This window comes from Heloderma suspectum, chromosome 9 (genome assembly GCF_057233095.1).
Source record: "Heloderma suspectum isolate Gila_16-S chromosome 9, 16-S_ref, whole genome shotgun sequence".
Taxonomy (NCBI): Eukaryota; Metazoa; Chordata; class Lepidosauria; order Squamata; family Helodermatidae; genus Heloderma; species Heloderma suspectum.
This window is the reverse complement of record NC_139466.1, coordinates 25,632,315-25,645,165: the sequence shown is the minus strand read 5'-3', so window position 1 is coordinate 25,645,165 and position 12,851 is coordinate 25,632,315. Positions and strand designations below refer to the sequence as shown.

The 12,851-nt window shown below is 47.9% G+C and overlaps 1 protein-coding gene across 3 annotated transcripts in view; it reads left to right on the top strand.

Annotated features, from left to right (window-relative positions):
* The window catches only part of BTK (Bruton tyrosine kinase), a 38,692-nt gene that overhangs the window by 13,285 nt on the left and 12,556 nt on the right, over positions 1-12,851 (top strand). For all 3 annotated transcript variants that reach the window (XM_084813880.1, XM_084813879.1, XM_084813878.1), the window contains 8 exons: positions 432-496; positions 934-1,115; positions 4,663-4,725; positions 5,487-5,541; positions 7,101-7,183; positions 9,062-9,189; positions 10,796-10,870; positions 11,192-11,363. In XM_084813880.1, coding sequence (XP_084670006.1) covers positions 432-496; positions 934-1,115; positions 4,663-4,725; positions 5,487-5,541; positions 7,101-7,183; positions 9,062-9,189; positions 10,796-10,870; positions 11,192-11,363 — 823 coding nt within the window. The remainder of the gene's footprint in view (positions 1-431; positions 497-933; positions 1,116-4,662; positions 4,726-5,486; positions 5,542-7,100; positions 7,184-9,061; positions 9,190-10,795; positions 10,871-11,191; positions 11,364-12,851) is intronic.

Here is a 12,851-nt window from a genome sequence, read left to right as displayed (position 1 = left end):
CCATTTTCTATGGATAGCTTCTCTTCCCTCAACTGTCTCCACCAGCCGCCATTCCAGGTGGCTGTACTGAGGAAGATGGGAGGGGAAAGCAGGCCCATTCCACCAGCCCAGACAAAAGGTTTAATCCCCCCCCCCCCGCCGCCTTCCCTCTCCATGCCTTTTTCCTTGTGTGTTGTGCCTTTTTAGGTCGTAAGCCTGCAGGATTACTTATAAGGCACGTTGGGAGCCATTTTGGCTGAGGAGTGGGATAAAAAAAACATTTTAAGGGCGCAATCCTATGAATATTTAGACAGAAGGAAGTCCTGCAACTCCCAGCATAGCTGGCTGCGGAATGCTGGGAGTTGTAGGATTTTTTCTGTCTAAACATGCACAGGATTGCTCCTTAAATAAATAATAGCAGTTTATACCTGTCGGTCCCTTTCCCTGTGTAGGTTTTGGAAGCGGCCGTTCTCTTAAGCCTGACAAGCCCCTACCACCGACCCCAGAGGAGGACCAGGTATGAGCGGCAGCAGTGTGTGGTCTTTGGGCAAACCATCCTCAGAGGGCCCCCTCCCTCAGCGAGCCTACCTTCTCACTCCCATCGTCACCAACCGTGTTGCTCCTTCTCCTCTGTCTCATCATTGCTCCCACTTGCCTGCTTGACAGGCAGTGAGCAAGCAGGCAGTGGTGTCCATTGCTTCGCCTTCTGACCACCACCGTTGTCTGGGCCAGAGCGAGAGGCAGGTGAACAAGCCGGTTGCGATGGTGAAGAGGAGGAGCAACTCCGGGGGGCTTTGTCGCTGTGCCCCTGCTGGGGTGCAGGCCCTTGGTGCTGGCCCTGAGTGGCAGGTGTTGGCAGCGGATATGACTTGGGGAGTAGTGGAGGGGAAGCCCTGAGAGGAGCATCCCAGGAGCGTCATTGTTTTCGTCCTTTCCTCTCGAACCTTCACAAAGGCGATGAAGACACTGTTGCCCCCTGACCCGGCCCCCAGCACCCCATCTAGGACGAGGAAAGTTGTGGCTCTCTATGATTATGCTCCGATGAATGAACAGGACTTGCAGCTGCAGAAAGGCGAAGAGTACATCGTCCTGGAGGAGAGTAACGAGTCCTGGTGGAGAGCCCATGACCTGAACGGGTAAGAGGCCCAGTGCAACTGATGGCAGGAAGGGGAGAGCGAAGCAAAGGGGGCTGGGTGAGGAGCGCCCCTCTCTCTTTGTCTCAGGGAACACATTGGGGCTGTTCACACAACACGCTAAACCACACTCAGTAGTTGAGTGTGGGTTGTTGTTGAACTGTGGGTTAACACGTTGTCTGAACCAGGTGTCAGGATCTGCTTGACCTGAGAAGTTCTGCAGCTTCACCTGGTGACCAGATATAGAAGGCAGCCTGGTCCACACTGCAGTACTGCAGGCCCAGTGCTTAATCCTACAAGAACCACAGTGTGGACCAGGCTGCCTTCTATGTCTGGCCACCAGGTGGCGCTGCAGAGCTTCTCGGGTCGAGCAGATCCTGACACCAGGACATTTTCCACAGCGTGGCTTCTTAACTAGGGCTGTGCACCGCTTTGGCCCGAGGCCCGAACCTCGAGTCGAAGCAGGACGCTTCAGGCCGTTTCGGGCCCCTTCCAAGGCGAAGCGGAGGGGGCACGAAGCAACCCGGAGCAGACCAGGGGCTCTCCAAAGCTCTCTGTGCACTTCAGAGCTTCAGCACCCTGGCCCAGCCACACTGGTGCCTCCAGCTCCGTACCTGAGGTGACTCACAGGAGTCACCTCCATCGCCTCAGCTGCTATCGATGCCGCTATTCCCGCCACCAGCTCCTGAGCCCTGGATGCATGCCGACTCTTTTTGGCGGGAGTTGCCATTTTTAAAATGTCAACTCCCTGCGACAAGAGCCAGCGGTGCCCAGGGCTCAGGAGCTGGTGGTGGTGATGATAGTGGCGGCGGCAGCAGAGGAGGCGACAGCATCGGCGGAGGCAGCGACCCAGGTAAGGAGCTGGGGGTTTATGTGGGGGTGTCGAGGGGGGGCAAACGGGATTCAGATGGCCGAATCTCGCTTCGGGTTTGGGGCCGAATCAGGTCGGGCGACCCCCGAATCATCCCGAGACGAATTGGGCCTGCCTGAAGCCACGAAGCGGCTTCTGAGTCGGATCGGGCGGTCCCTGCACAGCCCAGTTCTTAACCATGCAGGGTGGCTTGTTAACCACCCTGAGCAACCCAACAACAAACCAAGCGTTCTCAAGGTGACTTGTTCGAGGGGAAAAAAGCCAGTCTGCATGGTTAACAAGCCACCCTGGGGAAAATGTCCTGGGTTGAGACAACACGCTAATCCACAGTTCAACAAACAACCCATGGTTCGACAACAACCCACACTCCACCACTGGGTGTGGGTTAGCGTGTTGTGCGAACCCATTCATTCTCTAGGCATGCGTGTGGGCATACCTCTTGCCTGACAGCTATGGAGCCCCTGAGATCCCCCTGCATTGCACACAACTCCTTCCAGTGCTCAAATGAGCTGTAGCAGGACTTGATCTGAAACAGCTCAGAGTTACGCTGATGAGTGTGTTTGCTTGTTTGTTTATCTGTTTGTTTTAAGAGGCCCCCTTCTAGGGGAAAACCCTCCCAAAATGGCGTACAAGATTAAAACCATAAAGCATGTAATAAAACAATGATAAAACAATAACAAGAATAAAATATGCAGATTTTAACTATTAAAACCAGCTAGCACCATCTGTGCAGTGGTACCCAAGAAATAGGGCCGGCCCAAGACATTTTGCTGCCTGGGGCAAAGAACAAGATGGCATCCCTCTCCCATTCCATCTACAAAAGCTGACTGGACTGGCAGTTAAATCGTTCTTTAACACTGGCGATTGGACAGCATCCTCCCCTGCACCTGAGGGCAGCAGGCTAGCACAAGGCAGACCCCGTGGCATACAGCTCTCTCCTCCAACACTGTGCTGCCATCTCCCAGAATCTTCTGCCTGAAGTAACCGCCTCATTCTGCCTAACAATAGGGCCAGTCCGGCCAATAAACTGGCTCAATTATAGGCCAAGGTGAGTTACCATGATGAGTTAGTGGACTTTCTGGTGGGATCTTTTCCTGCTTTTTTTGGAATATGATCCACCCTGGGTGAACCAAGGTTAGGAATGCCTTCATTTCTCTTCTCTTATTGCTCCTGATTTCTTTGTCCTATTTAGCCTTCCTATGTCAGTTTAAATATTTATATCCCAGCTTTTTTACAAACATTACAAAGCAGGTTATGTAAAATACAACACAGTACTGCTTAAAAAAAAAAATCAGCGTTACACAAAATCAACAACAGATAAAGCAACCAGCAGTTAAAACTAGGAGCAGATACACAACCAATCAAAATCCTGAAAAGGCAGCTAAATAAAATTGTCTTCAGTGCCCACCTAAAAGCAGCAAGCATGATAGCAATACCATGAACTAGGAGCTGTACAGAATACAGAAATGTCATTGCTCCTGCATCAGTGGGTTTAGAATTGGAGATTCTAGGTACTGTCTGTGGAAAGATACAATGAGGGGCTAATAAATAATAATAATAATAAGTAGTAGTAGTATTTTACCTCACTCTTCAGCAGAAAAGGCTCCCAGAATGGCCAACATCAGATCAATAACAAATGGGACAATTTTGTGTCTTGTCTTATTTTTTTCACCATTAAATTTTATTTTACTTTGAAATAAAGTTTGTTAAAAGGCAACAAAAAAGAGCAACATACAGAATAATATAACAAGATCACTGAAGAAATAAGCACGCTACTTATAATTCTTAGTCTTTCACAGATATGCTTGTGGAACAGCTAGAGTAAAGTAGAAGCTCACTATCTGATGAAATAATTAAATACAAGTTATATAGCATATATGAGGCATCTGTGTGTGTGTGTGTGTGTGTGTTTTGTTTGAATGTTTAACATACAAAAGGGAGGGGGAGGGAAGAGGAAAACAAGCAAACTTGGGCACCAATTCTTGAAGTTAAATAATAGTTCTTATAATAAGGAGGTGGAATGGAAACCAATTGGGGAGAGGAGGAGCCAAGTGGCAACTGATTTCTCAAGAGTGACCCTGCTTCCCATTTCTCTCTCTGCTGATGGAATGGCTGCTACTAAATGAGAGCTGAGGGAGGGAGGACTCAAATGTCGGCTGGCCTCTCGGATGGGCTGATGGAGTGGGTCCTCATCTTGCCCTCTGCTCCAGCCTCCATAGACCTTAAAAGTTAAACTAGTTTAATAGTCATACCCTCTTTCCACTAGTGAGCTACGATTCTGTGAGAGGGGGGTTAGGAACCTCCTCGAACAGACCACTCTTTGCCCCGTAACCAGATTACAATTCCCAGCATTCTTTGGGGGGTGCTATGAGAGTTAAACTCTCTAAAATCTCATCCTTCCTGAAGATTTGACACTGAATTATACTGAATTCACGGCCTTTTGTCTGCTGAGCTCTCTCGGTCTGTTCTGACTGACAGCGGCTCTGTGGAGTCTCAGGCAGAGATCTTTTCCATCACTTCCTACCCAGGTCTTTTAATATCAGATGGTGGGGATTGAATCTGGGGTCTTCTGCATGCAAAGTATGTGCTCTACTGGGGTCCTGTCCTCTTGTGTTCCTGTCAGTTTCATGGGGAGCAGTTTATCATTGTTGTTTTTCTCCTTTTTCTTCTACCCGACAGGAAACAAGGTTACATTCCCAGCAACTATGTCACTGAAACAAGAGATTCTCTGGAGATATTTGAGTGAGTCTCCTTGGAATTCTGGGACAGAGGGCAGAACTTGATCCTGTGTTTTCCTCAAAATATATCCTTGTGTATTCATTATAAGGCATAAGGGGTGCACGTGTGCGAGTGTCACTTTTCTGGGGGAGAATCGGTGGACTATCCCTTCTGCTGAATCTTCCCTGCAAATGCCTCCTTCCCCAGCCATTTTTAATTGTATTTTCCCCCTCCAGCTAGGCTCTGGGAAGAGAAACTTGGCTAGGGGGAAAGTGGTCACAGGGGCATCTTTTCTCAGTGGGGAGGAGAGAATCAGTTGGTGCAGGAGTAGTTAAACATCCATCCACCCCTCCTGCCAACTCTTCCTTACAAATGCTTCCTCTTCCTTTGCATTACCTTGGCGAATGCAGGCTTGGGAACGCATATTAACCAGGATAAAGAGTAGTTCTGCCAGTGTGGTGTAGTGGTTAGAGTGTTGGACTGGGACTTGGGAGATCCGGGTTCTACTCCTCAATTGGCCATGTAGCTCACTGGGTGACTTTGGGCCAGTCACTGACTCCACAAGACATACCTCACAAGGTTGTTGTGAGGATAAAAAGGGAGAGGAGAAGGACTGTGTAAGCTGCCTTGGGTTCCTTGCAAGAGGAAAAATGGTGGGATATAAATGTAATAACGAAATAAAATAACTGACTGGAGGACATTTGGGTTTCATTTTACCTTTGCATCCCAAAAGTATGTTCCCTCAAGTGGTATGTTCTCTTCCCTTCCCCCATGTTGTATTTCAGGTGGTATTTGAAAAACATCACCAGAAGGCAAGCAGAGCAGCTGTTGAAGAAAGAGGTGAGTGTACAACTACTCATGTCAGTTCTTCCTGCCTTCCATTATGAGTTCATTTCTTCCATCTTAATGGTTTTTCACAACAGTGCCCTTCTCAAAATCCTCCCAACTCCACTGGTGGTCAAAGCTCCCTCAAGAACTAGGATTGGCCCCCCACTGTCTTCTACACTTAAGAAAGACTGTAAAGACACACTGCGTTCACACAACATGCTAACCCATGCTCAGTGGTTGAGCGTGGGTTGTTGTTGAACTGTGTGTTGTTTGTTGAACTGTGGGTTAGCGTGTTGTCTGAACCCAGGACGTTTCCCACAGAGTGGCTTGTTAACCATGCAGAGTGGCTTTTTTTCCTCAAACAAGTCTCCTTGAGAACCCTTGGTTTGTTGTTGGGTTGCTCAGGGTAGTTAACAAGCCACGCTGTGGAAAATGTCTTGGGTTCAGGCAACATGCTAACGCACAGTTTAACAAACAACCCACACTCAACCACTGAGTGTGGGCTAGTGTGTTGTGTGAACAGCTCCATCTTTTCAATCTAGCCTTTTAAAATGTGTAGGTTTTTAGTGTTTTAAGAGTGTTTTAGTGTTTTTTTCTGTTTTTAATGTTCTTGTTTTTATTGTTCCACGTGCTATAATTTTATGGTTGGTTTTATTATTGCACGTTTTAAGTTTTAAATCGTTATACACCGCCTTAATGGCTTTTTAGCAGATAAGGAAGTATATTAATGTTAATACTAAATAATAAACTAAATAAACTATGGCAGGGCAGAGCCTTTAGTGGCAGCCCCAATTATGTGTAACATTCTGCCTAGAGAGGAATTCGTGAGCCTTAACTATATTGGCTTGGATCCTAAGTAGTGTGCACTTGCGCAAGGTGACTTCCTGTCTCCTCCTCCTCCACCCCTCCATTCTCCTGTGCCCCCCTGAAAAGCCTTTAAGGAGGGAAAGCTGGTATAAAATCCTCCGGTAGCCAGTGGGGGCTGGTGGCTCTGATGTCAGTGTGCCGGTGAATCCGCTCTGGGTTTCAGTCAGAACTCTAAAGGAGCTATCCAAAGTGCTTTACCTTGGATAGCTTCTTTAGAGTTCTGACTTGAAACCTGGAGTGGATTCACTGCCCCACTGACATCAGAGCCACCAGCCTCCACTGGTGCTAGCCATTCCTTCTACAGCAAGGGTGTTGAACCTCAGGTCTGTGGGCCATATCTGGCCCTTTGGGGTCCCCCAGATGGCTATGCCCCTTCCCCTGGACCCACCCCCTCTCCCTTGACCACCAACTGTTTTATGGTTTCCTGGCTTTTGTGCAGGTTTTTCCCCATGCTAAAAGGTTGAAATGCCCCTCCTAAGGCTTAGTTCCTGGCAGCGAGAGCTGCGGTTCAACACCCCTGTTCTATAGAAACAAGGACATGATGGGATCTGATCCATCCAGATCAGTGCTAGGCACTCTGGGCTTCTTCCTAGCTCCAAACGGGGTTCAAGGCTTCGGTTATAATGGAATCTTGCTCCTTCTTCCTCACCACCAGAGTGCCTTCAGCTGACTTGTTAGTGTTTCCCTCTATTTCCACATTTCAGGGCAAAGATGGTGGCTTCATTGTCCGAGATTCCATCAGCAAGACCGGAAAATATACTGTCTCTGTGTTGGCCAAGTCATCCACGTGAGTGCAACCTGCTGATGTGGAAATGGATGTGACTCTGTGCTAGTCCTCAGTAAAAGCCCCCACCTGCAGAGGCCAGAAGTGGGAAGGGGCAGTTATGCTCTGGGGCCCATAAATCCTACCTGAGAGGATTTATGGGCTCCAGAGCATAACTGCCCCTTCCCACTTCTGAAAGCTGGCAATGTTATTCACAGCATCTGATCTGGCCTGACCCTGCTGCAATCTGATTATCTCATGGCCTCCTCTGTTGTTGTCGTTTATTACATTTCCTAGTGGCCTTTCTCAGAAAAGAGTCAAGCCGTCTTACAATAAAAATTTAAAGGTACAAAAATTTAAAACACTTTAAAACGGCGAAAAACAATTAAAAATAAACTACCACAACCCAATGAAACAACTCAATGAAGAGGCCTAACATATGCCGTCAAATGCCTGGGTGTAGAGTTTACCCCTCCTCCTTGTTACACACTGATGTCTGAAATCGAGCAATGGCTACAACCTCTGGAATTATTGGTGTTACTACCTCACTTCCAGTGATAACCCCCAGGGACCACAAGCAGGTCAGGGCCCTGCCTAAGAGCCACCGAGGTGGGCTTTCTCTGGATTCTTCTGCATTGTGATCTTACAACCTGAAAGTTCAGCTGCAGCATCAAATCTTGAGACATTCCCAAGTTCTCAGGTGTGATAGCAGGGCAAAGTGCTCGACGTGATGCCATTCAGAGTACTGTGTCCTATTCCACGCACCATATTTTATGAAGGGTATTGACAAATTAGAGCACATCCAGAAGAGGGTGACCAGGATGGTGAGGGTTCTGGAAACCATGTCGTATGAGAGGAGTGGGCAACACATGGCCCAGCTGTACTGCCAAATTCACAAGAAAAATGTTTATCGGGGTTTGTTTTATTTTAATGGGCTACAGCGCGCTAAAGGGGTCAAATTGAGCTTATTCTGAAGCTAAATTTGACCCTTTCAGCACTCCGTAGTGGCTAAAAGCACTCCATTAAAAAAAAAGATATATATTTTTTGCACCCTACACAGTATGAGCTGTAGTGGGGGGTCTGGGGGGCAAAAATGGCCTCCAGCCCCGCTTCCCCCCATAGTAGCCCACCCCTGTCCTCTGAGGAATGGTTGAAAGACCTGGCTATGTTTAATCTGGAGAAAAATATTTATTTATTTATTGCATTTATATCCCGCCTTTTTACCTCTTGCAAGGAACCCAAGGCAGCTTACATTATCCTCCTCTCCGTTTTATCCTCACAACAACAACTCTGTGAGGTAGGTTGGGCTGGGAGTCTGTGACGGGCCCAAAGTCACCCAGTGAGCTTCCATGGCTGAGTGGAGACTAGAACCCAGAATTCCTGGCTCCCAGTCCAACACTTTAGCCACTGTGTAGGGGAGGCATGGTAGCTCTCTTCAAATATCTGAAGGTCTGTCATGCAGAAAGTGAAGCCGACTTGTTCTCTGTTGCTTCAGTGGGCAGGACTAGAAGCAATGGGTGGAAACTGCAGGCATTAGGAGACTAAACCTTAGGAGAAATGTCCTAATGGTGAGAGCCGTTTCAGAGTGGAACAGACTGCCTCAGGAGGCAATGAGATCTCCTTCGTTGGAGGTGTTTTAGCAGAGGCTGCACAGACATCTGTCAAGGATGCTGCACTGTCAAAATTCCTGCACAGAGTAGGGGGTTGGACTAGTTGACCTTCAAGGTCCCTTCCAACTCTGTTGTTCTATGATTCTATGCTGGATCCCCCCTCTGCCCCCCTGCTCATAGTTCTCCCTCAGTGGAGTACCAGCGCCTTATGCAGATATCCCTTTCCCTCCCATTCTTGGCAGTTCTGCCCCACCCTTCCCTTAGTATCACCAATGCATGATTGCTTTCACAGGGAGCCCCAGGGGACGATTCGCCATTATGTTGTGTGCTCCACGCCCCAGAACCAGTATTTCCTGGCAGAGAAGCACATCTTTAACACCATCCCAGAGCTCATCAACTACCATCAGCACAACTCAGCGGGTGAGGATGAATAATAATAATAATAGGTTCAGGGTAAAGACAGTGACCTGGTTCACATGTAATGACAACCCAGACTACGGGTTAAGTATAGATCGTTGTTGAATTGTGGGTTGTTGTTGAATGGTGGGTTGTCATTATGTGTGAACCCTGCACTATGGTTTAAATATGGGTTGTTAACTATGAACAACCCAGAGTTCACAACCCAACAGCAAACCACGGTTCTCTTCCTGGGTTATTTGTGTTTATCAACCCAGAGTTAAATCATAGTGCAGCAACAACCCACGTGGGTAATGACAACCCATGATTCAACAACAACCCATACTCAACCCATACTCAACCCCTACTCTGGGTTGTCGTTACGTGCGAACAAGGCCAATGGCTGACATTTCATCAGGGAGATGCGGAGCAGTAGGGGGAAGCTAAGCAGATCTGGATGGGAAAATGCCTGGGAACACCCCATGGCCCCCCATGGCCCCCCATGTATGCCACCTTGAGTTCCATCATGGAAGAAAGGCAGGATATAAATGTAGTAAAATAAATAAATAATGTAAAATAAATGGTGCACGTTCTCCGCAATTGGCGGTGCAAGTCTTGCATGAAACGGTCCACCCAGCTGAGAATGAGAAACTGATCCCTTGGGTTGGCAAAATCCAAAAAAGTCATGTGATGAGAAGCTGCTGCTCTGTGTGGGATGTGGGAAAGCTTGAACCCATAACCTTGAGGGATATAATATGTGCTAGGACTGTATGTATGCTGCAGTTCTCCGGGGGAGCAAAAAAAAAGCACAGGATCCTCAGGTTTAGGATTCAGCTTCCAAAAGAATCTCAGCTTTCATTTTTTTTAATGAGATTGGTTTTCTAGTCTTTATGCTTGTGAAGATAAGCTTTAAAGTATGTGAGTAGGGCCAGCTATGAATCTGAGCCTTTTGCCCTCCCCCTCCCCCTCCCCAGGCAAAGTCCCCTCTGTTGGGCTCCTGGCTTGGGATAGGTGAGCTGCCCATTAGGCAGAGCTGTGCTTTGTCACGAGTCCTGGGCTTACCTGATGGCCATGCTGGGTTTGGGAAGTGGCCCACCGTTTTAATTTCCAACAATGCCTTGGAGCGATGCTATGTTGGGTGCTCCAGGGCACTGTGGGAAACTGAAGATGGTGGGAGGCTTCCCAGACCTAGCCTCTGCTGCCAGATAAGCCTAAGGGAACAGCATACAGGAGGGGCCATGGGGGTGCTAGGAGGAATGTAAGAAGCTGCCTCAGTCCCAGCAGCTGCCCCAAAGTCTTTGGATAGCCAAATACGATTTCCAGCAGTTGAGAACAGGGCTTCGATACACCCCACGTAGCTCCCATGAGCATTCAAAGCACAAGGAATTAAGCAAAATACTACCACTGCACCATGAACTTTGAAAAGCAAGAAAAATTATGCACCTTTGCTCAGTCTGCACCATCATCTGCAGAGTTTGGAATGGGCATCTTGGTGCTGAATTTTGATATTTTTCTAGCACAGAGCACAGACAGCGCTGCACTTTTGAACAGCGTTTATACGCTTTGCATCAATACAAATGCATTATTATGAATGCATTCCCAATAATGTAATTCTTTTGATGCACTCCAGGGCTTATATCCAGATTGAAGTACCCTGTGTCATCACAACAAAAAACGGCTCCTTCCACAGCAGGACTTGGATACGGTAATTGCTGAATGTCCTTAAATTTGAGGTGGATCTCTACGTTACACCTGCACCCTTGCCGTCCCTCTGTTTCCCCCCTGCAGCAGACATTGGGCTTGGGATTGGTGAATCCAATTACCTGGTGGCAGCAGCTGGATCTCAGAAGCCGTCCATGTTGTTTTCCCACAATGCCGTGGAGTGACATTACGTTGGATGCTCCAAGACATTGTGGGAAATGATAACGTGGTGGGTGGCTTCCCATCTGCTCCTTTCCCTTTAAATGGCCCTCTTTCCCTTCCCCACAATGACTTACAACCATCCTTTGTCCCGTGTTGGTTCTAGGAGCATGGGAAATTGATCCGAAGGACCTGACATTCCTGAAGGAGCTGGGGACAGGGCAGTTTGGGGTGGTGAAACATGGGAAATGGAAAGGCCAGCATGATGTGGCCGTCAAAATGATCAAGGAAGGCTCCATGTCGGAGGACGCGTTTATTGACGAAGCCAAAGTCATGATGTGAGTGGCAGCAAATATCCTCTCTTTTCTCTCCCTCCATCAACGTCTTTCCCTTAGATCTTTCTAAGGATGGACAAATCTGTCTGTTTCTCTTTCTCCCACATTCAGATTTGTAAATCTCTTATTATTTTCATCCCATATAAGAAGACATTTGCAAATGTTGGTATGCTGTTCACAGAAATGAACAACATTTTCGCCCATCTGCACTGGGCAAATCTGTTAAGTGTGACTGTTCCCAGAATGGAAGTCCATGTTGTATAGCTGTTAAAAATGAGGAATCTGTCAGAAAACAAAAGAGGTGGCAAGCCTAATTCAGCACCACAAGCATGGCTGAATACACAGGGATTCAAACCCAGACCTTAAAGAGATACGTGCTCAAAGCCCTCTGCCTGGATGGACGAATCTGTCAGTTTCAGTTTCTCCCACCTAGGGGGATTGATAGGCTGGGGCCCATGCAGCCCCCTCCCCGAATCTATTCCCCAGAGCCCTGGATCTATTCCCCAGAGCTCTACATGTCCATTGGTGCCAATGGGCTCGTTTTTCCTCTGCTTAACTGTCATGCAAACAGCAACTTTCAAAGGGGATTGTAGCTGGAGAGTGAAGTATTAACCCTCCCCTTCCCAGATGCTGCAGTGCCAACCCACCCAATCCCCCTGCCTGGGAATTAAGTTTAGACAAAATCTTTCCACTGGAACCAATGGGATTCCCCCCCCCCCACAAGCTTAAATGCCAAGTGAGTGATGCGATTTCCATGGGGATCACTGTGGTACCCCAAATCCCCCCCCCCCCGGCATGGCAATTACATTGCGGTGCGGGGAACCCCTTCCATTGATTTCAGTAGAAAGATCCGGCCTGGAATATTTTAAGTGCCTAGCAATGTCCCTGCTCACACATTTAAAAAAAACCCCTCAAGTCCTTTCTGTTCCATTTCTGAAGAAATTTGCAATGCTGATCAGTTCTCATTAAAAAAAAAAGAAAAGAACCAAAGTCTCTGAAGCCCTGTGTGACTCTCTTCTCAGCTTCTTATGCATATGGCACTTGGTGGAGAAAAAAGTCAAGGATGCAGGAAAACTGGGAGTCCAAATGCTTCTCAGCTCATTGGGCCAGTTCCCACGATTGAACAGCCCACCGTGGCTTAAGCTTAAACCACGACGGGCTGCGGTGTGTGTGGGTGACCATTTTAAATATTCAAGCCACAACCGTGGCTTGTCATGTCACCTGAGCCTAGCGGGGGGAGGTTGTGCGAGCGTTAAACAACCTTGCATAACCCATGGTTTGTTTTAGGGTTATGCGAGAGTCAGTGGAGGCTGGTGGCTTGGATTTCAGCGGGGCCGTGAATTCACTGGGCTTCAGTCAGAACCAGCCAGAACTCTAAAGGAGCTATCCAAGGTGCTGAACCCGATCCCCAAAATAAATTCAGTGCTTTGGATGGCTCCTTTAGAGTTCTGGCTGGTTCTGACTCAAACCAAGAGTGAAAACACAGCCCCA